Below are 24,023 nucleotides of genomic sequence, written 5' to 3'. Positions count from 1 at the left end.
TATATATACATATATAAAATTTTATTTTTTTTCTTTTCAGTACTCTAATGTACTTTAATGTTACTTACCCAATGAGGCCAATTTTTGCCGTCGGGATAAGCTTTTTGTATCTCATTAACAATAAAATAGCCTGGTAATAAGCACGCATTTCTATCGAAAATAAATTCAATAACATTTTCTAAAGCTTTAAGTTGTGGTTGTACTGATGCATCTAATCGAGCTGGTATAGTTTGGGCTTTTTCTTTGCATCCCTAAGCATAAAACAGAAAAATACGTATTTTTTTAGATTTTAAAAATATATACATTGTAAAAATATATATTATTTTTTAAGATTTTTGTCTCAATGTCATATAATAAGATTATAAAGGAAATATCTTAATATTTTATATGCATATTAAAAATACAAAATAAATCATTAGAATTATTGAAAACTTACTTTCATGATCTCTCTAACTCCTTTATAGTCGACTCCACCAAGAATATGTTTAATGAGAACGAAACACTCGATCCAAAAATCTTCTAATTGATACTGTAATTTATCACAACTTAGGATACATTCACATACCAGTCTGCAAAAAAATTCATACAAAATAATTTAATACAAAGAATCAAAGAGACATGAAAGGGACAAGCATTCATTTAAAATAATTTAATACAAAGAATCAAAGAGACATGAAAGGGACAAGCATTCATTTAAAACGTACCTAGCAGGTAAAAAATTTGAATGCACTAAGTTTTCTAGAAGCGACAGTAATAACTGTAATCGTCTGTGATTTGTCATAGCTGCAGCCATCGACAAAAACTGGCGAACTGCTGCTTCTTGTTGCTCCTTTGTCAACCCGGTCATAGCTGTCCTCAATTCTTGATGCCATGCTGCTACTTTATCAGTCTCCTTCTTAGGATGATGAACAAGAACACAACTGAATGCTTCTTCTATCGCCTCTACTTTCTAGAATTTATAAAATACAAATATAAAGAAAATAAAATCTTCCTATATGTTCGATTATTAAAAATAAAATTTTGTTGTAGCAAAATTATGAAAAGAATACATGTATCAAGAGAAAACAGCAGTATTTCTTATTACTTACCAAAATATCATTTAAGATACTTGTAATTTGAGTTTCACTGCTCATCTTTTCAACCATAATATATCCTTGAAGATGAAATTTTTAATTAATGTTTTGCTGCCCGTCTGAAAAAAATCGATTGTAAGATAATTATCTACTATTCTAAAAAAAAAATTAATTGATAAACTAGATTATACGTCTATCTCAATATTAATATTTACAGCATTTGCACCGATAATGCCGCCTGCTGTATTGCCTGGTCCATTAAGGTGAAGTTCCATGAAGCCAGCGTACGGCGTACCGGCGTACCGGCATAAAGCCCATGGCACATACAAAAACGTAAGGACATAATCAGTAAGCGAATTGGCCAATCACGATAGAGACCGTAAGGCCAGTAGCGAATCCAATCTTACGATTTCTTTATCCTTGTTCTTCACCGAACAAGGATAAAAGATACTCGGAGTTGATAGAGTCGAGTTTTGGAACGCACCCTAGGGCTACTGTCACCAAGCCATCACACGTACAAAAATTTTAGTCGGAATCGTAAGGCTGTAAGCAAATCGGCCAATCACAGTCGAGCGTTTTGAAACGCGAGATCGTAATTTTGATTGTGATTGGTTGATTTGCTTGAGACCTTACGATTACGACTAAAATTTTTGTACGTGTGATGGCCTTTAGGGTCACTGACTACGTTTACACCGTGCATTTAGGCCGCGACCTATACAATAGACGTCCTTGTTTATCCTGTATATTAAACAAAGACACGTATTGTATAGGTCGCGTACTAAGCGCACGGTGTAAACGTAGCCACTGTCACCAAGCTCAGTTGATCTAACTAGGCCAGTTAGTCCATCGGAATTGACCAATCGCATTTGTCATTTTGTTTGAAGAATTGACAGATTGGTCAATTTCGATGGATTAATTGGCCCAGTTAAGTTAACTGAGCTTGGTGACGATGGCCCTTAATCTCAAGCAATGTCTTATGCCCGTGTCACACTACGCATTGGAGACTGAGGATTGTGAATTGAGGGTTAGAATTCGACCAATCAGATAGCTTTAATTTTAATCCGTTCGTTCTAATTGGCTGAATTCTAATCAATTCTAATCCTCAATTCGCAATCCTCAGTCTCCAATGCGTAGTGTAAAGCCTGATTTATAATGGCCGTAACTTATGTCGGTATAAAGTTCAACTATAGGATTTCAATACTTTCGTTCATACTAATACGGCAAGTTAGTATGAACGAAAACATTGAAATCCTATGGTTGAACTTTTTTATCGGCACCGGTATAAATTAACGGATTATTTTATAGGATATTAAGATAGATTATTCTTCTTACATTCAACTGTAATTGGTCAATTTGTTACTCTTACAGTGGGTGCATTCAGTGCAACCGCTCACTGAGCGCTTGCATCTGATTGGCATATTCCGTTAGAATATAATTAAAAATATAGACAAAACAGATTCAAGAGCTCACTGAGCGCTTAATGAGCGCTTGCATCTTATTGGCATATTCCGTTAGAACTAAAAATATAGACCAAACAGATACAAGAGCTCACTGAGCGCTCAGTGAGCGATCATGGTACTGAATGCACCCAATCTCATCCATTATGCGGGGTCTACAATAGAAGTCGTAGCGGTCGTAGGGTCTTAAGTCGTAGAAAATTGACCAATCACAGTTAATTATTCTTCTCATATTTGACTGTGATTGATCAATTTTCTACGACTTAAGACTCTACGATTGTTACGACTTCTATTGTAGACCCCGCATTACTGATACTGCCATTGTAGACGACGCATAATGCATCGTCTACAATACACGGAGTAAGAAGTAAGACTAAGAAATTGACCAATCACAGTCGAACGTGAGAAGAATAATCGAATGTGATTGGTCAATTTCTTAATCTTACTTCTTACTCCGTGTATTGTAGACAACGCATAAGTCTTAAGTACAGTCTTAAAAAGTCATGAACCAATCAGAGAACCGTATTAGCATTTTAAGACATTACTTAAGACATTACTTAAAACGATTTTAAAATAAGAACGGACTATGAATAGCATCCATAGTTTACTTCACTCTAACTTATTGCACTAGATTAGAACTAGTTTACTTTTAGAATCTACAAGCCTGTGGCGAGTCTTTCGTTTCGCGCGTTATTCAGGCAAGATGGCGACATCGTAGACGTCGTTTTGATGAGAAGAAGCGGGACTTCGCGGCAAGTTTACGTTCCAGAATCGTTTACGACTGTTTACGACGTAGTTAAGCGTACGGACTGTCCGCATTTAATCTCGTTAGCGTTCACGCGACCGCCCGGCGACTCCCGGTGAACACCGATCAGCCTTGCGGAACCGCGGCACCATGTCGGACGAGAAGAAGGTAATGCTTCTCCTTACTTAACCTACAAGCGCCAAGTATTTACGATCGTCGTGGCGTCGCGCGCTACTTACTCCAATCGTCCTTTGTTCGTGCAGGAGACAAAGACGGAGTCGGAGCACATAAACCTGAAAGTGCTGGGACAGGACAACGCAGTAGTTCAGTTTAAAATTAAGAAACATACACCCTTACGGAAATTAATGAACGCGTACTGCGACCGTGTAGTAAGTGTTTATCTAATCTTATCCCCCATTCTGTTTTTTTCTTATGTTTAGATACCTTTAACAATACAATAGAATCATATATCTTTCAACTTTTTAATTTCTTCAATTGATCTCTTATAAATTGAATTGTATATGGAGTAAGGATCAAAATCAAGACTTGCCAAGTACAAGTTGTTGTTAAAGTCCATCTCAGACTACATTTACACGGCACTCTTAATCGGATTTAATAACATCCGTAGTTATGAAACTGGCTAATCACAGTCGTTCCATTCTTCCGAGGAATAGCTATAATTCGCCAATATCATAACTATGGATGTCATTAAACCCGATTAAGCGTGCCATGTAACAGAGGTCTCAAACTAGAGATTGAAGTTAAAATGAGGAGCATAGACTGTTGCATAACATGTAAGACATAAGAAAATCAACCAATCAAAGTTCTTTTTCATGAAAAAGAAGAAAATAAAGAAGTTTGATTGATTCATTTTCTTATGCGTTATTCTTTGTGCAAGAGTCTGTGCTTCTCGCTTAAAGGTCTGTTCACATTGCTTGCACTTTTTGCACTCAACAGCTTTAATTTCTCTCCAACGCCTGAATATATATTTATCTCATTTTAAGTTAAAGTAGGTAAAAATTTTTGGAGTTTTTAAACAATGCCAATAGACCTTAAGATGAAATTAGGATTTAATCAATTAGACAAACGAAAATCTCAAATTTAGTGAATTTAATTAAAGTTTGATAAGTTGATAAAGATTCGTCAAATTTCAACCCAATCTCAATCTTATTATCTTGCCTGATATAGGCATAAATGGAATGCTATGTGTTAATTCTCTGATAAAATGACAATTGTTATATTTTCTGTTTGTTGAGTATTGCATCATTCATAGTGCTTTCTGTAGTTTATTGCTTAAAATATCTCTATTTTGTACATATATTAAAATGTATCAAAATGTAATATTTTCTGATGCAATATTTTTAAAGTTTTTGAAACTAGTTTTGACATTTGTTGAAGTCTAAACATTCTACAATTGCTTAAATGTAATTGTAAGAGTTAACCAAGTATAGTCAAATATTCTTCTCATATTTGATTGTGATTAATTTTATTTAAGCAACTGTAGAATAGGCTTTATATTTTTACAATGCGAAAATAATCAATTGCTCATAAATGAATTTCTAACAATATTGTTACTGCTTCATAGGGTTTGGCGATAGCAGCAGTAAGATTTAGGTTTGACGGACAGCCCATAAACGAATTAGACACACCTACCTCACTGGAAATGGAGGAAGGAGATACAATAGAGGTGTATCAACAGCAAACTGGTGGTTTTTCGTGTTGAGATGCAATGCATCGCGTTTACAAATGGACTAAATGAAATTATCGTTCCAGCAGTGTTTACTATTAACAGAAGGCATGATTTAATTTTTTTATCTTCACTCCGCTCTACATAACAGGAGACTTCGATCCATCACATAATGCACAAGATTCATTTAAACATTTAAATTTTGTTGAAGTTTAATTTAATTTTCGTTATTTTTCCCTTGTTTTCCTAATTTTTCAATTGAGTACAATTATATGTATATTTATTAGAAGTATTTAATATATATATATATTTTTTATATTTAAAGACACATTGGAGTGGAACCCGTTTAATCACGCGATTAACCACAGCTACTCATAGCTCGTACAGCAGAAAAACTCCAGGCACCTGCCGCTGTGAGTGCTTGTGGTCAATCACAACATGTCAAACAGAATGCTTCCGCGCATTGTGCCGTTGGTTGAAGTCTCTATTTATTGAAACGACCGTTTACTATAAGTTTTAATAATCAACACATACATTCGAATAGAATCAGTTTAACATGAAAACGTTTGTGTTACTGCTGAAAGAAAAAGAAGCGAAACATAATAAGTTCTGTAAAGGAACACCCATTATACTTTTCGGCATCAAGATTCTTTAAAAATTTTAAGAATCCCTATGTACATGTGGATTTTTACATAAATTTAACATTGCAACGATTCCGATTAAAAGCATTCTCATCTTTAGGTATCTATATTCTCTTTCTATATTTGTAAAGGGTGTACAGGAGAATGATGTGTAGATTAGGGCGTACATTTTTATTAATGAGTAAGACTGTAATTCCGGCTTTCGTTTGCGTTTCACAAAAACCAAATTTCGTACCATCATTACAATTTCAGCGTGGCCCCATGTTATTTTTTACATGAGCGATATAAATTGCGAGTTATCTTTTGTAAAAGAAAAAGATCTTTCAACTTTTGGCAAGCGGCTCCACTTTGGCAAGCCGTTCTTGATGCATACTGCATAGCGTACTTAGCAAGGAGGACCGATATAAGATAATTCGTATTTTTCTTTAAGAAACATATATATATATATTTTTGTCAAGATTTAAATATTGCTAATGTAAAATGTATTCCGAATACGATTTATTATGTTCGCTAAGTGTAAGTTTTACATAACTGTAAAATACATGTATTTAAAGTGTTTGTGAAAATACAATTTAATTAGACGCCACACTCCAATTATACACAAAAGTAGCAAACTTCAGTGATATAAATTTTTTTATTTGTAAATTTCATCAGAGATCTATTTACGAACTCAGAATTTCTTTAAAAATTATCAACTGAAGAATATAAAGAATAAAAATTTGTGGATTTAAAAATATATAAAGTTAGAATATACAGGGTGTCCAGAAAATCGAGGTTAATACTTCGGGAAGTAATTCGGGACTCAAAAAACAGGGAAAAAAAGCTGTATAAACATAGGTCCGGAAATAAGTCGTTTCCGAGTTATAATCACTTTTATGTTAAAAAAAATTGTTATTTATTTTTTATAATCACAATCATAATTTATTTCATAGTGTTTTAACATTGTTTTAAATAACTACATTTCGGACTATTTTGACGTTAACCAGAATGTACCACGTGGAAGCATAGTCCTCTTGGCATCCTTTTTTTTTAATTCTTTATTTAAAAATTTTTCTTACTTTACTAGAGGGATGCCAAGCGGACTATATCTCCAGGTAGTGTATCCTGGTTATCGCCAAAATAATCCGAAATGTAGTGATTTATGTTAAAATACTATGAAATAAATTGCGATCGTGATTATGAAAAATAAATTTTTTTTTAATATAAAAATTATAACTCGGAAATGACTTATTTCCGGACCTATGTTTATATAGCTTTTTTTTCTTCTTTTTGGATCCCGCATCACTTTCCGAAGTATTGACCTTGATTTTCCGGACACCCTGTATTTTGAGACTCATTAGGTTTATCGAAACATTAGGTCTGTTTCGCGTTGCATGCACTTTTGCACTCAACATCTTCGCTTTCTCTCTTTTCACCGTCCAAATATATATCTATCTCATTTTAAGTGCAAAAATATTTAAGGATTTCAAGCAACGCGAACAGACCTATTGCGAACATATTGGAGTAAGTTGCTAATGATTCAAATTTCGAAGACTGACTATGGCTTAGTTTATGGCTACGTTTACACCGTGCGCTTAGTCCGCGACCTATACGATAGGTGTCTATTTAATATACAGGATAAACAAGGACGTCTATTGTACAGGCCGCGGCCTAAATGCACGGTGTAAACGTAGCCTATATCATACACTTAATACGGGTACTAACTAGTAACTTTCTATTGAATTATCTTAATTTCGGCGATCCGTGTAAACATATACATAATATGTGTATTTAATTAATCATTTTGATGCATATTATATCAATTTAGTATGTCATTCTTTGAATACATCGCTGAAATTAAAATAATTAATAGAAAGTTACTAGTGAGTACCCGTGAGAGTTTTCTAAAGCCTTGTGTCCACGATGCTAGAAATTGGTCCGAGATCTCGGAGAGAGAAAGAATTAACCAATCACATTTAAACAATTTAGTCACATGATCAATGCGATTGGTCAATTCTTTCTTCATCCGAGATCTCGGACGGATTTCTAGCATCGTGGACACTGGGCTTTACAAGCGACACTGTTGCCTAATGCCGAATTCACACGACGCAGCAAGCGTCAAGCAGCGGAGAAAGCCTGATTTATAATGGCCGTAACCTTTAACTTATGCCGGTGCCGGTAAAGTTCAACCATAGGATTTCAATGCTTTCGTTCATACTAATATGGCAAGTTAATATGAACGAAAGCATTGAAATCTTATGGTTGAACTTTACCGGAACCAGCATAAGTTAACGATTACGGCCATTATAAATCAGACTTTAAAGTATAATTTGTGGACAAAAAGTCCCTAGATATCATCTAAGCACAGTTTCACTCTTAACTTGTTTCACAGATGTCGTGGCTATAAAAAGAAAATTGATTCGTTTTACGTATCTAGTATTCACACAATCGAAGCTTCGGAATCTAGATAAATCTGCGAGGTCGTGGTTTTGGTTATTAGTTGGTTTCCATTTGTCTCGTGGATGGTTTGTTGTCGCAGTGTTATTTATGTAAACAAAACGCTGACCAGAATTTCATGTGCGACTCACCGGTACTGAACATAATCCGCGTAAGGTAAGATCAATGCTTCACAAATTGTGAATAAAAAAAAGATGCAATTGCTGATTTCATGATTGATTTGCAAAACTGTTGTACGTCATCAGGTCAAGCATTTACACGGGCTTCACTTTGTAAAAGTTGGATAATCGTAAAATCTCAACAAAGAAAAGATGGGAGACTCCGATGAGGAAAACGAGAAGGACCTGGCATCTGGCCTTAATATCACTGGCTTCCTCTTTGGCAACATTGACGATAATGGTCAATTGGAGGATGATATCTTGGATCCGGATGCCAAACAACATTTAGCTTCGCTGAGTCGCCTCGGTCTGAGTTCATTCATCAACGAGATGATGTCCAATGACAATAATACTGAGGAGAGAGAAAATGGCAAAGTAGATGAGAAGAAGGAGGATCAAAACACAACTACAAATGACATGGATATGGATTATTTGGCGAAATCGCCTACTGCGCTAGATTTCTCAGATATAAATGAGTTGGCAGAAGATACAATTGATGAAATATGTTAGTATCTAATTGCACTATGGTTTTATATAGATTTATTTATATGTGATTGATAATGTTAAGACTAATCTACAATGTTCTTTACTTTTTGTTTCTTGCTTTTTACCTCTTTCTTTTTTACTTCTTACCCTGTTTTTTCATTTTTTGTTGCCTGAGATAAAATAATTAACAAGTTTCAGAAGAGATATGTAACAAGAAACACAATTGTTGATAAAATAGTTGTCAAGAAGAAAAAAAACAATAGGTAAAAAGCAAGAAGCAGGCAAAAAATGGAGGTTAACCTTTAATGTTAATAATTATAGTTATATAGTTATATTTGTTTTTAGCCAAAAGTAATGGATTCGATAGGAAACTAGACAAGGAAAATGTAGATTATGATGCCGATGACGAGGAAGTTGTCAGTAAATCAGATACACAATTAATGCCACCACCGCCAATACCAGAAGAGAAGGAGACATTGACTGCAGAAGAAGCAGAAGCAGCGCGTCAACGTAAATTAGAAACACCTCTTGCTTCCATGTTACCATCCAAGTACGCCAATATCGATGTCACCGAATTGTTTCCGGATTTCCGCACTAATAAAGTACTCAGATTCTCGCGACTGTTCGGACCCGGCAAGCCGAGCAGTCTGCCACAGATATGGAGGGGTGTAAGGAAGCGACGTAAAAAGAAAAAACATCATGATGTCAGAGATTCTGATTCTGGCTCTGATCAGGATGATAAAAAATCCAAATTTAAGGTATAATCTTTTTGTGGCAGATCTTTCTTGGATCTATGAAATTGCCAGTTGCTATTTTCACTGAATAGATTAATATTGCGTTGTTTGTTTTAGGGCTGGATCATGCAATATGGTCCTGAGCCGAGCACTGAAGCATGTCGTTCGGATGATGAAAATAAGCTACTACAACCAGTAGAAGACAAGGAACAGACTGGTAAAATGGGTGAAAGTGGAGAGAACGGTGACATGGGACCCAAAGTGGCTGACTGGAGATTTGGACCTGCACAGTTGTGGTATGACATGCTTGAAGTACCAGAAACTGGAGATGGATTCAACTATGGCTTCAAGATGGTTGAAAAAGTTAGAATTTATTATACTGCATTTGACACTGATTAAACGGAACAATTACTTTAAAATATTTATATTTTCTTGCATTAAATTTAGGTGGAAGAACAAGAAAATAAATCAGAGACCAAAGACGAAGATTTCACTGACGATGCATTCTTGATGGTGTCGCAATTGCACTGGGAAGATGATGTTGTCTGGAATGGAGACGACATAAAGCATAAGGTATAATTTTGTTAATAAAGTAGTCAGTATTATTATTATGTGCTTGCAAGAAAAAAAATAAATTAATTTTTTTATAGGTAATGCAGAAGTTGAACAGTAAAAATAACGCTGCCGGTTGGGTACCATCAAGTGGCAACAGAACAGCGCAAGCCTTTAGTCAGCCCGGAAAAGGTGCCTCTGTCACCGTAACACCTAACGTTAGACTAGCCACTTCGCAAATTACAACGCCACTGCACATGCAGTCTCAAAAGAATAAGATGAATATGGGCAAGGGAAATCAGCAGCCACAGCGGGAGGAGGACGACACCTGGTATTCAATATTTCCGGTAGAAAACGAGGAGCTTGTTTATGGTTTATGGGAGGAAGAAGTCATTTGGGATCCCGAACAAATGAAAAAGATCCCGAAACCGAAGATACTTACGTTGGATCCAAATGACGAAAATATAGTTCTAGGCATACCGGACGACATTGATCCCGCTCTTCTCCACAAGGACAACGGTCCGCAACCTAAAGTAAAAATCCCGCATCCGCACGTTAAGAAAAGCAAACTACTGTTGGGTAAAGCAGGTGTCATTAATGTCCTCGAAGAAGACACGCCTCCACCACCACCGAAATCACCTGACCGAGATCCATTTAACATATCAAACGATACATATTACATGCCTAAGTCGTCGGAAACTACGTTGAGGCTGAAAGTCGGCGGTGGCAATTTGATACAGCATAGCACTCCAGTGGTGGAGCTGCGTGTTCCTTTTGTACAAACGCACATGGGTCCAATGCGATTGAGAAACTTCCATAGGCCGCCGGTGCGAAGGTTCAGCTATGGGCCATTGGCTCTTCCAGCACCGCATGGTGTCTTGCCTCTGCTTAAGCATATTAAAAAGAAAGCTAAGCAACGAGAGCAAGAAAGAATTGCTTCCGGTGGAGGCGATGTGTTCTTCATGAGAACACCTGATAGCATCCACCGCTTATGAATCAAGTCGGCATGTGCTCCAAGGTGAAGAATTATTACAAGAGAAGGGCCGGCAAAGATCAGGGACCTCAGACATACAAATATGGAGAGACAGCGTACGCTCACACTAGTCCTTTTCTTGGAATTCTTACGCCTGGCCAAAGCATCCAAGCCATCGAGAACAACATGTATAGGGCTCCTCTTTACGAGCATAAGATTCCTGAAACTGATTTCTTAGTCATAAGATCGAGGTATTATGCCTTAATATAATTACGCTTGTATTATTTTTTTATGCCTGTCAATTTTATGTTATTTCTTGTATTTTAGTTTTATTAATCATGCGTTTCTTTCATCTATATATATTTAAATTTAGATATCTTTAAATTATTTTCATTGATTTGATAATCTTTGTAGACAACAATATTATGTTAGAGAAATGGATGCCTTATTTGTTGCTGGACAAGAATGCCCACTTTATGAAGTCCCTGGACCAAATTCAAAGAGAGCAAACAATTTTGTACGAGATTTTCTACAGGTGTTCATATATAGATTATTTTGGAAGTCAAGCGATACTCCTCGACGAATTAAAATGGATGACATAAAGAAAGCCTTTCCATCTCACAGTGAGAGTAGTATTAGAAAAAGATTAAAGCTGTGCGCCGACTTTAAGAGAACTGGTACGTAATCGTTATATTGTTTGTTACTTCTTTTTGCAATAAAAACTAAGAAATAAAAAAAATTGTTCAAAAAGAAACATTACTGTTATATTTCATTTCTAAGCAAATTTGTATACGTTCAAATTACTTACTTTTTTATATCAAATAGGCATGGATTCCAACTGGTGGGTAATAAAACCGGACTTTAGGTTGCCGACGGAGGAGGAGATCCGCGCTATGGTGTCGCCAGAGCAGTGCTGTGCTTATTTCAGCATGATCGCGGCCGAACAGCGCCTAAAGGACGCTGGATACGGAGAGAAGTTTTTGTTCACTCCACAAGACGATGACGACGAGGACATGCAGTTAAAAATGGATGACGAGGTGAAGGTAGCGCCGTGGAATACGACGCGCGCTTATATCCAAGCCATGAAAGGAAAGTGTCTACTGCAGTTGGCAGGTCCAGCCGATCCAACTGGCTGTGGTGAAGGTTTCAGTTATGTTAGAGTGCCGAATAAACCGACTATTAGCAAGGTTTGTTCTGACAAATATCTATCAAGAATATTGTTATCCAGATTAGAATAAATCATAAAATGTTTTATATAGGAGGAACAAGAAGCTCAACCAAAAAGAACTGTAACTGGCACAGACGCGGACTTGAGGAGATTGTCCTTGAACAATGCGAAAGCGTTGCTACGAAAATTTGGTGTACCCGAGGAGGAGATCAAAAAGTTATCGCGTTGGGAAGTAATTGATGTGGTTCGAACTCTATCGACAGAGAAGGCAAAGGCTGGCGAGGAGGGCATGACAAAATTTTCACGCGGCAATCGTTTCTCTATTGCCGAACATCAGGAACGTTACAAAGAGGAGTGCCAACGAATTTTTGACTTACAGAATCGTGTGCTGTCGTCGAACGAAGTATTGAGCACGGATGAGGGTGAGAGTTCGGAGGAGGACAGCTCGGATATCGAGGAAATGGGTAAGAATATCGAAAATATGTTATCAAACAAAAAGACCAGCACGCAGCTATCACTGGAACGGGAGGAACAACAGCGGCATGAGCTACGGAAGATGCTCATGGGCGAGGCGCAGGAACAGGAAGGCAAGAAAGGCAAGGAGAGCAAAAAGAAGGACGAGGAGGAGGACAGCCCAGTTAATAATTTTAATGCGCAGCAGGGACGTGTATTAAAGATTTACCGCACTTTCCGTAATCCTGAGGGCAAGGAATACACGCGAGTTGAGTTAGTGAGAAAGCCCGCCGTAATCGATACATACATTAAGATCCGTAACTCGAAGGACGAGACGTTTATCAAGCAGTTTGCCACATTGGACGAGGCACAGAAGGAAGAAATGAAACGGGAGAAGCGTAGAATTCAGGAACAATTGCGACGAATCAAGCGAAATCAGGAGAGGGAGCGTATGTTGGGTGGGCCATCTATAGTGAACGGCAGCAATATCAATAATTCGAATAACATATTCGATCGCAGTAACATTAACACTCCAACTACCACTTCCTCAACTAGTATCCTTCCATTTTGTAGTTTCCAATCTTCTACTTCTATCCCCGCGCCCAAACATCCTAAACAGGAGATATCGCCTCCTAAGCGTAAAAAACCTAAACTCAAACCAGATCTGAAACTCAAGTGCGGTGCTTGTGGCAACGTCGGCCACATGCGTACGAACAAAGCCTGTCCACTCTACCAGAACAGTATCGCCACTGCACCAGTCAACGTCGCGATGACCGAAGAACAGGAGGAGGAAATCGAGAAGCAGCTAAATACTGATGATCAGGATCTGGTTAATGTCGACGGCACCAAGGTGAAATTGTCCTCAAAACTTATCAAGGTGAGTTGATGGATATTGAAAATTTAACACCAAATTTAAATTATTCAATCCATATTCATATACGTGGTCCAAGAATCTAAAGAGTGATAAAAACCTCTTGTTTATTTCAGCACGCTGAGGAAATGAAGAGGCGTACATTATTGCTCAAAGTGCCGAAGGAAGCGGTAAATTCAAAGAAACGTAGGAAACCACCCACAGATGACCACTGTGATTATTTGAAACGTCATCAAAGACCGGTTAACAGACGTAGAACTGATCCAGTTGTAGTGATGTCTACAATGTTGGAGAGCATTTTGAATGAAATGAGAGATCTGCCAGATGTGCAACCGTTCCTATTTCCAGTTAATGCTAAAGTAAGCGCTACTTTAATTCATGAGGTTGCACACTACAAAACCACATTTGCAAATTGAATGAAAATGAAACTAAAATTCTATAAGCTTTATATAACTATAAATTTATGTACAGTATGTATAACAAAAATATCCTGAAAATCGAAAAACACTGTTTTACTTTAATATTGACCATGCTATGTTTTTTTTTTACCAGGTAGTCCCTGATTATCACAAGATCATACAGCGGCCCATGGATCTGCAGACCATACGTGAAAATTTGAGGCTAAAGAAATATCAAAGCAGGGAAGAATTTCTGGCAGATGTTAATCAGATTGTGGAGAACTCGACGCTCTATAACGGAGCAAAGAGTTCATTGACTGTGGCCGCTAAGAGAATGTTGGATACGTGTGTCGAGAGACTTGGCGAAAAGGAGGATCGTTTGATGAGATTAGAGAAGGCCATCAATCCTCTTCTTGACGACAATGACCAGGTTGCTCTCACTTTCATTTTGGATAACGTTGTCAACAATAAGCTGAAATCTATGACAGAAGTATGGCCGTTTATGAAACCTGTCAATAAAAAGATGGTGAAGGATTATTACAATATTGTCAAGAGGCCGATGGACCTAGAAACAGTATCTAAAAAAGTTTCTGGTAAAAGAAAACTGAAGTGTTTACGTAAAACTGTAGATTTATACGCTTGTACTTTACTTTTCTTTAAAATTAATTTATTTATTCTTAAAATTCTTCTAGCACACAAATATCACAGCCGTCACGAATTTCTTAGAGATATCGAACAGATCTTGGAGAATTGCTCGATTTATAATGGTAAAGAGTCTCCGCTTACAAGTAAAGCGGAGTTGTTGGTTAAAGTGTGTAAAGATACATTAGATGAGGTATGACTATTTTTGTATTAATTAGGTAAAAAAATTGTTAAAAGTGCTTAAGTTAAATAGAAATAAAGTTGCTGATAATGATGAATTTTATTTTAGTATGATGAACATTTGACACAACTGGAGAATAATATATTGCTAGTGCAAAAACGAGCGATGGAGCAAGCAGACATAGATTCCTCCTGGCTTTGCCCCGATGAAGAAAACTATACTATCACGGAACCTGAATATAGAGGCGTAAGTATTATGCTTATTTTTATATTTAATACTTAACTATGTAATAGACACAAATTACAGCAGTGTTTAGCTCTAATTAGCCCGGTTTTTATTTTAATTATTGTAGAACATTGAGAGCTCGTTAAAAATTGTTTTATTGTACTTAACTATGTATTTCTTATTTATAACTCATATTTTATTATTTCATTGCTTAATTTTATTTACATTTTATTCAACACTGAAATTTATCTTTAGAGCCAGAACAGTTCTCCAGAGAATCCATTTAGCAAATCAAATATGGATGACTTCGATTTTGTCGATGTAGAAGGAGACATGGAAACGGACATGGATAGGAATTCGAAAAAGAAGGATGTGCTTGAAGAAGGTAGAGTAGTGTAATCTTAACTTTATTTTGTATTTATCGGAGCTTGTTTAATACTCTTTCTTTCTGTCACAGATCTTCAATTCTCCAGCGAAGATGAATTTGATGAAGTGCCATTCGGCACGGACGAACATTCCGAGCAAAACGAAACGGAGGCATTGGAATTAAGCGAGGTCAGAGAAGGTGTCGTATTAGCAGATGATGACAGTCAACAAGCCGCAGAAGCAATGGTTCAGTTAGGAAATGTCGGTTTTTATATGGGCGAACAGCAGCTGCTTCAACAAGGTAAGAAGATAATGGCTGCGTTCAACAGAGAAAATTAATCAGTTAGCGCTTAGTGATTCTTTAATATGATTGGTTCTTGCCTTTAGTTCTTTATTGGATCTAAGTGTAGGAACCTATTATTATTTTCTCTGCTGAACGCAACCAATATTTTAAGCGACTCATTTGCTTCACTTGATGATTTACTCCTTTGAAGAAATTAGAAATTTTATTTATAAAATATAAATATGTTAAAGAGAAATTTATTAATATCTTTATATATAACAAATGGTTTGAGAAAATATGACTCTTCAAAGATAAAGACGACGTTTTATTGAATCGCTTTTAATTACATTTGTTGTTCAATTGATAGAATTGTATTAACTTTTTGTTGATTTTTTCCGTAAACTCCGACTTTCCATTCATAGATGAGAGCATGGATGTTGATCCAAATTACGATCCGTCGGACTTCTTGTTGGCTGGTTTACCAGCTAGAGATGATAAGGGAGAGAATAAGATCCAGGATGATCTGGCTGTTTCCGAAAGTGATGATGACGCCGAAAATGTCACGTCCAAGCAGGAAGCACAGCAGAATCAGCAGCAGCAACAACTGATACAACCGGACGAGGATGTCACCGGTGATTTGTGGTTCTAAATGCGAAAGTTTTGTTGCTTGTTAAAGTAACGCGCGAGAATGTATATTTAGTCTATTTAACAATGGGTTACAAATATAGTTAGAATCGTGAATTTTTAAATCTATCTTGTAAGATTGAAGAATCTAGAGTTTATTCATATTATGTGCATATATGTATAGGAACTTGTAAATATAGAATAAAGTGTTGTTTTTTTTTTCTATCTATGGACTTATCGCTACGTTACATTGCTATGCTATACTTATGTAAATAGTATCTATTATAAACGATATATCATTATTTATATAAGTCTAATTACGTTATCTTAACATTAATACGTCGTCTAGAAGAAGAAAAAGGTAATGATAATTAAAAATAATGACATTTTCAGTTCATTCAGCATTTTATTGCTTTATGTTAAAAACGTAAAAATGTGGATTAGTAATTGTACTGAACAACGAATTGCATGAATCTTTAAATATTATGACATAAACTGCAATTTCAATGTCATAATCTTCCAGAAAATTGAAAGTTGAATTCTAACCCATAAAAAATCTCTCTTTTAGTTTTATTATTCCATATTTTTATAAATTTCAGTGTTCCATGTATTATATATTACATTGTTTATATTATTGCTTTCTATTTTATATATTTCCATTTTTAATACCTAATATTTCTTCTAGGAGCTCCAGCTGCTGTCACATTTCTTTTAAAATTTAACAACTTTTAAATTAATCCCAAGAATGATCACCGATGAAGAACTTGCACAGAGAATGGATGCTATCTCTAAGAGCTTCTCGTCCACTGTTTTGTACTCCTCGACGCAGCAGGATAAGATCCAGGATAAAACCTTGGATAAGATAACGATGATCGTCAGAAACGCAACAAAGAAGCAGTTGCAGTCTCGCCATCCTCACACGCTTATCACGTGTCTACTGAGAATCCTGCTGTATTACGAGAAAGTATTGCACACGAATAGATTTTGCGATTTATGGAAGCGTCGACGTAAATTTAAAGTCGCCCGAGATTGCTATCATGCTTTACTGAAAAGCTATCTGCCCGAAAGATCACGGGATGTCGTGGAGACCATCGTGGAATCCATCTATCACGAGCGACTCTGGAAATTCGAGACTTTCTGTTTTGAAGTGATGTACAGTCTGCTGAACATCAACCCTGTTATTGCCGGACTGATCGTCCATTCAATTTGGAATAAATTAACACTGCCAGAAATTAGCGTCGAGGATGCTCGCGGTATCGTCAGAATATTGTATGAGCTTCTGGACGTGTATGTGTGGCCGGCAACGCAGGATACAGTAGCGACAATAGAAAGGATGCTCGCGCTCTTCCACGCCAGTATAATCGCACGATTAACGACGACCTCCTTTTCCTCTTCCTCTTCTTTAGCACCTTTACCACCGTCATCGCCATCGACGCTTGCAAGCCTCAAGAAAGGTTTAGAAGTTTGCCTAAGAAATACTATGAAACATATGCCGAACGATCAGCTGCTAGTGGTCGTACAGCACATGTGCTCATGGACAGTGGCCGCAGGTACGACCGACGAATTCGTTTTGGAATTCGCCAGTACCTTGGAATTCGCTGCTTATATGCACCAGGCGGGTCTCTACGAGCAAACCCTCACCCCGAAAATCTTCCCGCTGTTAATGCAAATGGTGGGCTCGTCCAGTCGGATCATCAGTCTACTAGGCAACCGAGTGTTGCAGTACTTGATGGACCGCCAAGACAACCGACCGATCTTCGACACGCCCAAGATCTTCTTTGAGCACTCGCGTCTTGATCTGCGTATCACGCAGTGTCGCAAAGAAGATCGGTTGTTCTTCAAGTTGCATCGCGAATTGCTACACGATAGCCTGCTAAAGAGTCTAATAAGCCACTCGGACTCACGGATGAATCTCGAGATGACGTATTGCACGATATGTATGATCGCTGTCGAGGTACCCTGTGGCTTCATGGCTGCTGCTCTGGTCTGCCTCGCGATGAATCTACAGGAGATCATCCTGCAACAGCAGAACAATCACGTGGAAATAGCTTGCCACATACATGCTATGATCATCTCTATTATGTCCCTCATCTGCTGGATACACAAGGCTAAAGCTTTCTACAACTATGTGAACAGAGTTGTGACAGAAAGGGCGCAATGGGCGCCGCATCTGAACCCTCCCATCCAATCCCAATACAACTTTGCTCTGCATCACGTTCTTTGGAACAAGCCGGAGCTATTCTTCGTCGACTGGGAGGTGCGCTATGGTCTCTGGAAATGCTTCCATCTCACCGACATCCACAACAGCATCTCGTTAATTGCACATTGAATGATATGATTTCTGAAATGAATTAGGAATTCACAGATCTGTCTTTGAGATCACTCTATTATATTTTAAATTAAAGAAGATTCAAGGAAATAGAAATTTAATGAAATCAAGGGGCCATGAGGGGCAGTTTTCTATATTTGACGATTGAAGGAGGAATGAAGAATTATAATTCCATACAGGGAGGAATTATATTAGAGGGAAACTATATTAATAGAAAGGAATTATGTAAAAAAGGAATTATTGATAGAAAGATTATTGTGTAAGTTAACTATTTCTCTTATTATTTTATAAGACGCTTGTAGAAAATTGCATTGATACCCAGCTGAGTCTTTTAAACGATATAATGGCACAAATATCATAAATATATAATTATATATTATATATATATGATTTATATATATATAATCATTACACATATATAAAATGTTATATATAAAATACATAAAATGTCGTGTAAAATATAAGTGATACATATTGTATGTATCATTTATCACATCTTTATTTTATTATATTATTATTTGTTTGTTGCGGCGCCATTGCACGCGTCGCCCAGCGTCGCCATCTCGGAGCGCAACGAAGATCGCATGATTTATGGCGCACTACTTTGGTAATTAACGCACATCGAAGTGACTCAAGTGAACTCAAGCTTTTCGCGCGCAGGATAACTGTCTTGATTGTGTTTTGTATTTCATATCTTAAGGAAAGCGAGGACGGTGCTTGAACGATCAATCAGATTTCAGAAGCCCCGAATACCTCGTTAAAGTTCAATTCTGTATTTGATATAAACGATATAATGGTATTATAGAGCGGTGTTGGAAAAACTATCAGCTTTGTCATTCTTGTTGAGGTGCTCATTATCTTCTCCGTGTTTGTAAACACGGAATTGTCGAAGGTAAAGAGATACGTTACACCCGGCGATATCAATACACTGATTATGAAAATATACGTTTACTTTTAAACGATACAAATGTAGCGCGCATACAGTTCGTTTATTAGTAACCGTAATAACAGTGCATTGTAGATAGCTGTAAAAGCGGCCTAATACAGCACTTGTGAATCCTCTAAGCTCTAGTCAACGTTCTCTTGTTTTTCTATCGAGTATACGAAATACCTTTCACACAGGAACAATGTCTGACGAACAATTCTCCTTGGTGTGGAACAGCTTCCCAAGAAACCTGTCTTCAGGCTTGTATACTTTGCTGACAGACGAGCATTTCGTGGATGTCACATTGGCCGTCGAAGGTCAAATCTTGCGAGCTCACAAACTAATATTGTCAGTCTGCAGCACGTACTTTCGAGAACTTTTCAAGGTACCTTATTATTTTAGTGATACAATGGTAATATTGTAACTACTTTTGTTAAGGCTTCATTGATTCAGTGATTTGTTATACACAGGGAAACACATGCAAACATCCTATTGTCATACTGAAAGATGTCAATTATCGGGATTTGTTAGCTATACTGCATTTCATGTATCAAGGAGAAGTCAATATCAAGCAAGAGGATATCGCTAGCTTTCTGAAAGTTGCAGAGGTTCTACAAATAAAAGGACTGACTACAGATTCAAATGAGGTTTGTTATACAGTCGAAATTATCAGGGTTGGGTAAGTTAATCTTTTTTTTTAATTAAATTAAAAGGTAAGTTAATAAAAAAAGTAATTGAAGAATTAAAAGTTAAATATGGTCCAAACGAACAACCATAAAAAAAGAAAAAGAAAAAATTTGATCATTTTACATAATTTTTTGTATTTTTCCTTTCTCATAGCAAATTTATTAAGGAATCTAGTTATTTTTGTCCACAAGTAATGATTATACAATATAAAATTACTAAATTATGTACTCATTATCCACTTGCATTGTGTCCGAGGATTGACTTAAAAAAAAAAATCAAATTAAAAAATAATAGTTACTGATAAAATGTAATTAAATTAAGTTAAAAAGTTAAGAGTCTAAAATGTAACTAAGTTAAGTTAAAATTAATTAACTTTTTAATTTAACTTTTATCTTTTTAACTTAGTACTACCCAACCCTGGAAATTATCTTTATAAAAATACAGTGTTTCAGGAAAATGCTAGTGTTAAAATGATAATGCATAGAATGTGAGAAAGAGTGATGTTGCTTGTTTATAAAGATGTTATTTTTTTCGAAGACAATTTCTGTAAATCTCTAAACATAAAATATATTTTAACTCTATTTTTTTATACACAGTTGATTTCTACATTGCAGAGATTTAAAGATACTCTTAGAAAAAGTGACGAGGACTTTGAAGATCGTGGTTTCTATGAAGTGGAAAAGGACAGATGTGAACATGGCGGTACAGACGAAAACGTCTCCACATTCAGCAGGCTGACGCACATCGTGAAGGAGCAGTCTACGAGGCAAAGCACTTCAACAGAAGACGTCTCAACGAGAGAACCGTTTACTGTACAAACGTCAACTGTCACTGACACTTGTCATTGGCAAGGTTGCACAGAAGCTGACTACAGTGTCCCAGATGATAAAGATGTTCAGACAGCGTTCAGTGAGAGAAGCAGAAGCACAGACATACCATGCCGCATGGAAGAACAGCCGTTGGATTGCACATCCGACGTGAGTCAGCCACAATCAACCAAGCCCGAACCGCTGGATTATACGATGGACACGGATATGGATTCGGGATACAGATATGCAGCGGAAAAAATACTCTATGCCGGCAACGAGAACGCTCCGAAACAAGGTAGTGATTCTCCCGCCGTCCTGTCGGCATCTCGTGTACTTTAAAGACAACGCTAACAGTAGATTGAATGACGTCGTCGGAACGTCATCCGGAGCTGAAACGCCCTTTGGCAAAGAGAAAAGTTTGCTGTACCAGCAGTATCGGCGCCCCAAAGGTTTGACACACTCAAGTGTTGCCACGGATAGATGTGTACTTTGTTATTGAGACTCATTATCACTTGTTTGACTGCGACGCAAGCTCTTAAGCACTTTTACGTACTATTTAATTAACCCCCGGTATTTCTAGCGTGAACATCTTAGATCTCATTATCATCCCTCCAACGAGCGACATTGTTTCTCTATAAATTTCTAACGCATTTCGATTCAACAAGGAATATGGTCGGTTCACATTGCAAAATCAATTCGTTCGTTAAATCGCAACGCCGGGGGTTAAAGTCAATTTAGTCTCTGTGATCAACGCAATATCACATTTGCATGTTCACGCGAATGGGTGTTTCAAATCCGAGCAAGCGATGTTCCTCGAATTATAATTCTTTCTCTTTCTCTCTCTCTCTCTCTCTCTCTCTCTTTCTTTCTCTTTGCATAAATTCACCAGGCACCTCATCTCATTGGCCATGAATGTCTAGAGAAAGCGATGTTATCTTACAGATTTCGCGCCAGATACGCAGTTAGTTCCCTACAATCAGAATTCACAAACTCAGCCATTCGGTACGTTTTACACTTCTGTCGCATTTTGCTTGTTGTTCACATTCTCCAACTCGTTCAGCAGCATGTTTGAAAAGAGAACCAATTCGCAAGATATTTTTTTTTGTAGAATGAATGTAGGAAAATAACACGAAATTTTATATCTCAATACTTGTTAATTGGTTCGCTGACAATGTTCCTACCTGTTTTTTTTCTTTCTAAATTGCAGAACTGCATGCTAATTTGTAATTTATTTTTAGATGCTATTAATATGAATTGATTATATAACGAATGGGTTTTGTTGGAAAAATACGAATTGCATCAGTTACCTTTTTTATATTTCTTATCAATCTTTAAATGTAAATTTTCAAGTTAATCTCGTTCTTTTACTGCATAGTTTTTTTCCGATATCTCAGAAACTGCATCTCTGCTGTACACACTGCTTATAAATATATTCGATTGATGCAAAAAATTTTTCGCTTAGCTATCAAAATCTGTATTAAATAAAACTGAAAAACTGAAGTTCTTTAAAGAGGGAATTTTAAAAATCTCTCTAGATGAAATAAAAAAGGAACTGAAATCCGCGTAATTTTAGACTTATACTTTTTAAACTTTTTATATGAGTCAGTGTGAAAAGAAAAAGAAAAAATGAACTGTGTAAGAAGTTCAGCTAAAAAGAACAGACCCTTACTTCCATTTTGCGTTTTTAATTTTATTTTACTAGATACAACATTTTTTGCACCAATCTAATACCTCACTCTGTTTTCCTCCTACATTTGTATATCCTATTTAACATGTTTTTCATTTTCTTTATGTAATCTCTTGATGGCTTTAATCGAATGCATATCTAATAGTCTCAAGAATAATAATACGATATCTAATAATATTCTCTTCTTTAGTAGGTTTAAACGACACAACGATTTATCCAAGTGACTCAACATATGAGACGGCGAATTCCAGCACTAAGGGACGACGTACAGTCAAAGGTATTTCCGGCAGCAGCTTGCCATTAGAGACAACGCTGCGTGTCGTTTCAGAGCTGGGTCCAACGTTGATCATGGACCATGGCAAGGTAATACGCATGTATGCGTGCCCGTGGTGCATGCGTCAGTTCACACGCAAGGAGAACCTCAAGCTACACGTCCGTTATATTCACGGTCCGCTTGAAACTCTCACGTGTAAGCTTTGTGGTAATAAATATAAGAACAGTAACAGTCTACGTGTACACTCCTACCTCTATCACAACTCCAAGCGGGATAAGAGCAGCAAACCGTTGGCAGCCGGTGACGACGGTATCACCATCGACGGCGACGGTGATGGTGACGGCGTGTGAAGGAACAGCTCTCTCAAGAAGTTTCTTCTTCTTTTGATGTGCCCATCGAAAAAGGGCAACGAGGATTAATAAGTGTTAACAAGACAAAAACGGAGAGCGTTAAGTCGCGACTGAAATTTGTTATATTTATATTTGCGCACCATGCCACAACTCGCACAAACTAGACACATAATAAGTACCGATTATTTCTATACGATGCTAAATAAGCGAGAAGTTTATAGAAATAAAGCGCCTTATTGTAAATATGTTCTTACAAAGTAATCTACCCTTCCCATCCACCGTCCGGTTTTCATCTCTCCTGGAATTTCATCCGAAATTCATCATTATATGAAATTTTCATGATATGTAAACGAATATACGAGTATATAAGTGATATGTAAGCAAATATTCATGTATAGAAACATTGCGTAGCAAGCGTGAACAAATGAAAATAAATATGTGGAAAAAATCGCACTACCTAGGTTTTTGACAATTTTTTTTTAATTCTTATTTTCTTTTTTTAAAGACATTTATTTTAAAACATTATATCAATTCCAAAAATATAAATGAATCGGTTTAATGCGATAATTTTACTACGTGTTACAAATAATTCATCGAACGTTGTACTTAAAAAATCGATAGTATATTTTATCGTAACACGTGTAATCTGATATTTGTAGAAGAATATTACAATTTTCAAAGTATTAGAATCATCGGACACATAAGGAAAGTTGAAATAATAAGTTTTATATATTTCATAAATATAAAATATAAAATTCCTCTAAGATTTTGATATTTAAAATTATATATATACATATATATATATATAT

The 24,023-nt window shown here is 36.6% G+C and overlaps 5 protein-coding genes across 9 annotated transcripts in view; 4 read left to right on the top strand and 1 right to left on the bottom strand.

Moving 5' to 3' along the window:
• MED23 (mediator complex subunit 23) overlaps window positions 1-1,325 on the bottom strand; it is a 7,406-nt gene extending 6,081 nt beyond the window's left edge. The window contains exons 1-5 of the mRNA XM_018455461.1: window positions 1,289-1,325; window positions 1,089-1,192; window positions 705-949; window positions 437-569; window positions 69-251 (exon numbers count right to left, since the gene is read on the bottom strand). Coding sequence (XP_018310963.1) covers window positions 69-251; window positions 437-569; window positions 705-949; window positions 1,089-1,145 — 618 coding nt within the window. The 5' untranslated portion in view covers window positions 1,146-1,192; window positions 1,289-1,325. The remainder of the gene's footprint in view (window positions 1-68; window positions 252-436; window positions 570-704; window positions 950-1,088; window positions 1,193-1,288) is intronic.
• A 1,845-nt stretch (window positions 1,326-3,170) lies between these two features.
• On the top strand, window positions 3,171-5,137 carry Sumo (Small ubiquitin like modifier). 2 transcript variants are annotated; one of them, XM_018455302.1, is made up of 3 exons: window positions 3,171-3,443; window positions 3,542-3,664; window positions 4,861-5,137. In XM_018455302.1, the coding sequence occupies exons 1-3, from the start codon at window positions 3,426-3,428 to the stop codon at window positions 4,996-4,998; spliced, it is 279 nt and encodes a 92-aa protein (XP_018310804.1). In that variant the 5' UTR covers window positions 3,171-3,425; the 3' UTR covers window positions 4,999-5,137. The 2 variants fall into 2 exon arrangements, with proteins under 2 accessions (XP_018310804.1, XP_018310803.1); XM_018455301.1 differs by having other exon boundaries at window positions 3,175-3,443; window positions 3,539-3,664.
• Window positions 5,138-8,070: 2,933 nt separating this feature from the next.
• On the top strand, window positions 8,071-16,327 carry Taf1 (TATA-box binding protein associated factor 1). The gene is given in 17 exon segments (XM_018455441.1): window positions 8,071-8,195; window positions 8,285-8,702; window positions 9,029-9,441; window positions 9,535-9,780; window positions 9,865-9,990; window positions 10,068-10,944; window positions 10,947-11,193; window positions 11,357-11,619; window positions 11,768-12,129; window positions 12,202-13,440; window positions 13,551-13,793; window positions 13,987-14,425; window positions 14,525-14,667; window positions 14,764-14,901; window positions 15,136-15,265; window positions 15,338-15,547; window positions 15,952-16,327. Coding segments are annotated over 16 exon segments (5,655 nt in total). The 5' UTR covers window positions 8,071-8,195; window positions 8,285-8,350; the 3' UTR covers window positions 16,179-16,327.
• Window positions 16,328-16,828: 501 nt separating this feature from the next.
• On the top strand, window positions 16,829-18,550 carry LOC108727336 (protein EFR3 homolog B). The gene has a single exon (XM_018455440.1). It carries the CDS (start codon window positions 16,899-16,901, stop codon window positions 18,480-18,482), a length of 1,584 nt encoding a protein of 527 aa, XP_018310942.1. The 5' UTR covers window positions 16,829-16,898; the 3' UTR covers window positions 18,483-18,550.
• Window positions 18,551-19,028: 478 nt separating this feature from the next.
• Window positions 19,029-23,616, top strand: LOC108727288 (modifier of mdg4). 4 transcript variants are annotated; one of them, XR_001936840.1, is made up of 7 exons: window positions 19,029-19,374; window positions 19,605-19,792; window positions 19,878-20,054; window positions 20,709-21,198; window positions 21,846-21,905; window positions 22,781-23,389; window positions 23,473-23,616. XR_001936840.1 is itself a non-coding variant. In XM_018455348.1 (6 exons), the coding sequence occupies exons 2-6, from the start codon at window positions 19,610-19,612 to the stop codon at window positions 23,212-23,214; spliced, it is 1,341 nt and encodes a 446-aa protein (XP_018310850.1). In that variant the 5' UTR covers window positions 19,029-19,374; window positions 19,605-19,609; the 3' UTR covers window positions 23,215-23,616. The 4 variants fall into 4 exon arrangements, 3 of the variants coding, with proteins under 3 accessions (XP_018310850.1, XP_018310849.1, XP_018310851.1); XM_018455348.1 differs by having other exon boundaries at window positions 22,784-23,616; XM_018455347.1 differs by having other exon boundaries at window positions 22,781-23,616.
• The last annotated feature ends 407 nt before the right edge of the window (window positions 23,617-24,023 follow it).

The sequence above is a fragment of the Mycetomoellerius zeteki genome, unplaced genomic scaffold (genome assembly GCF_001594055.1).
Source record: "Mycetomoellerius zeteki isolate Tzet28-1 unplaced genomic scaffold, Tzet1.0 scaffold48, whole genome shotgun sequence".
Classification (NCBI taxonomy): domain Eukaryota; kingdom Metazoa; phylum Arthropoda; class Insecta; order Hymenoptera; family Formicidae; genus Mycetomoellerius; species Mycetomoellerius zeteki.
Note: the sequence above shows the minus strand (reverse complement) of the source record. Positions and strands in the feature narration are given on the sequence as shown.

Coding starts and splice junctions, on each gene's coding strand:
- LOC108727288 (XM_018455347.1), top strand. CDS start 19,610: ATGTCTGACGAACAATTCTCCTTGGTGTGGAACAGCTTCCCAAGAAAC. Junction 19,793..19,877: donor ACTTTCGAGAACTTTTCAAG/GTACCTTATTAT, acceptor TGTTATACACAG/GGAAACACATGCAAACATCC. Junction 21,906..22,780: donor TTCACAAACTCAGCCATTCG/GTACGTTTTACA, acceptor TCTCTTCTTTAG/TAGGTTTAAACGACACAACG.
- LOC108727336 (XM_018455440.1), top strand. CDS start 16,899: ATGATCACCGATGAAGAACTTGCACAGAGAATGGATGCTATCTCTAAG.
- Sumo (XM_018455301.1), top strand. Junction 3,665..4,860: donor ACGCGTACTGCGACCGTGTA/GTAAGTGTTTAT, acceptor ACTGCTTCATAG/GGTTTGGCGATAGCAGCAGT.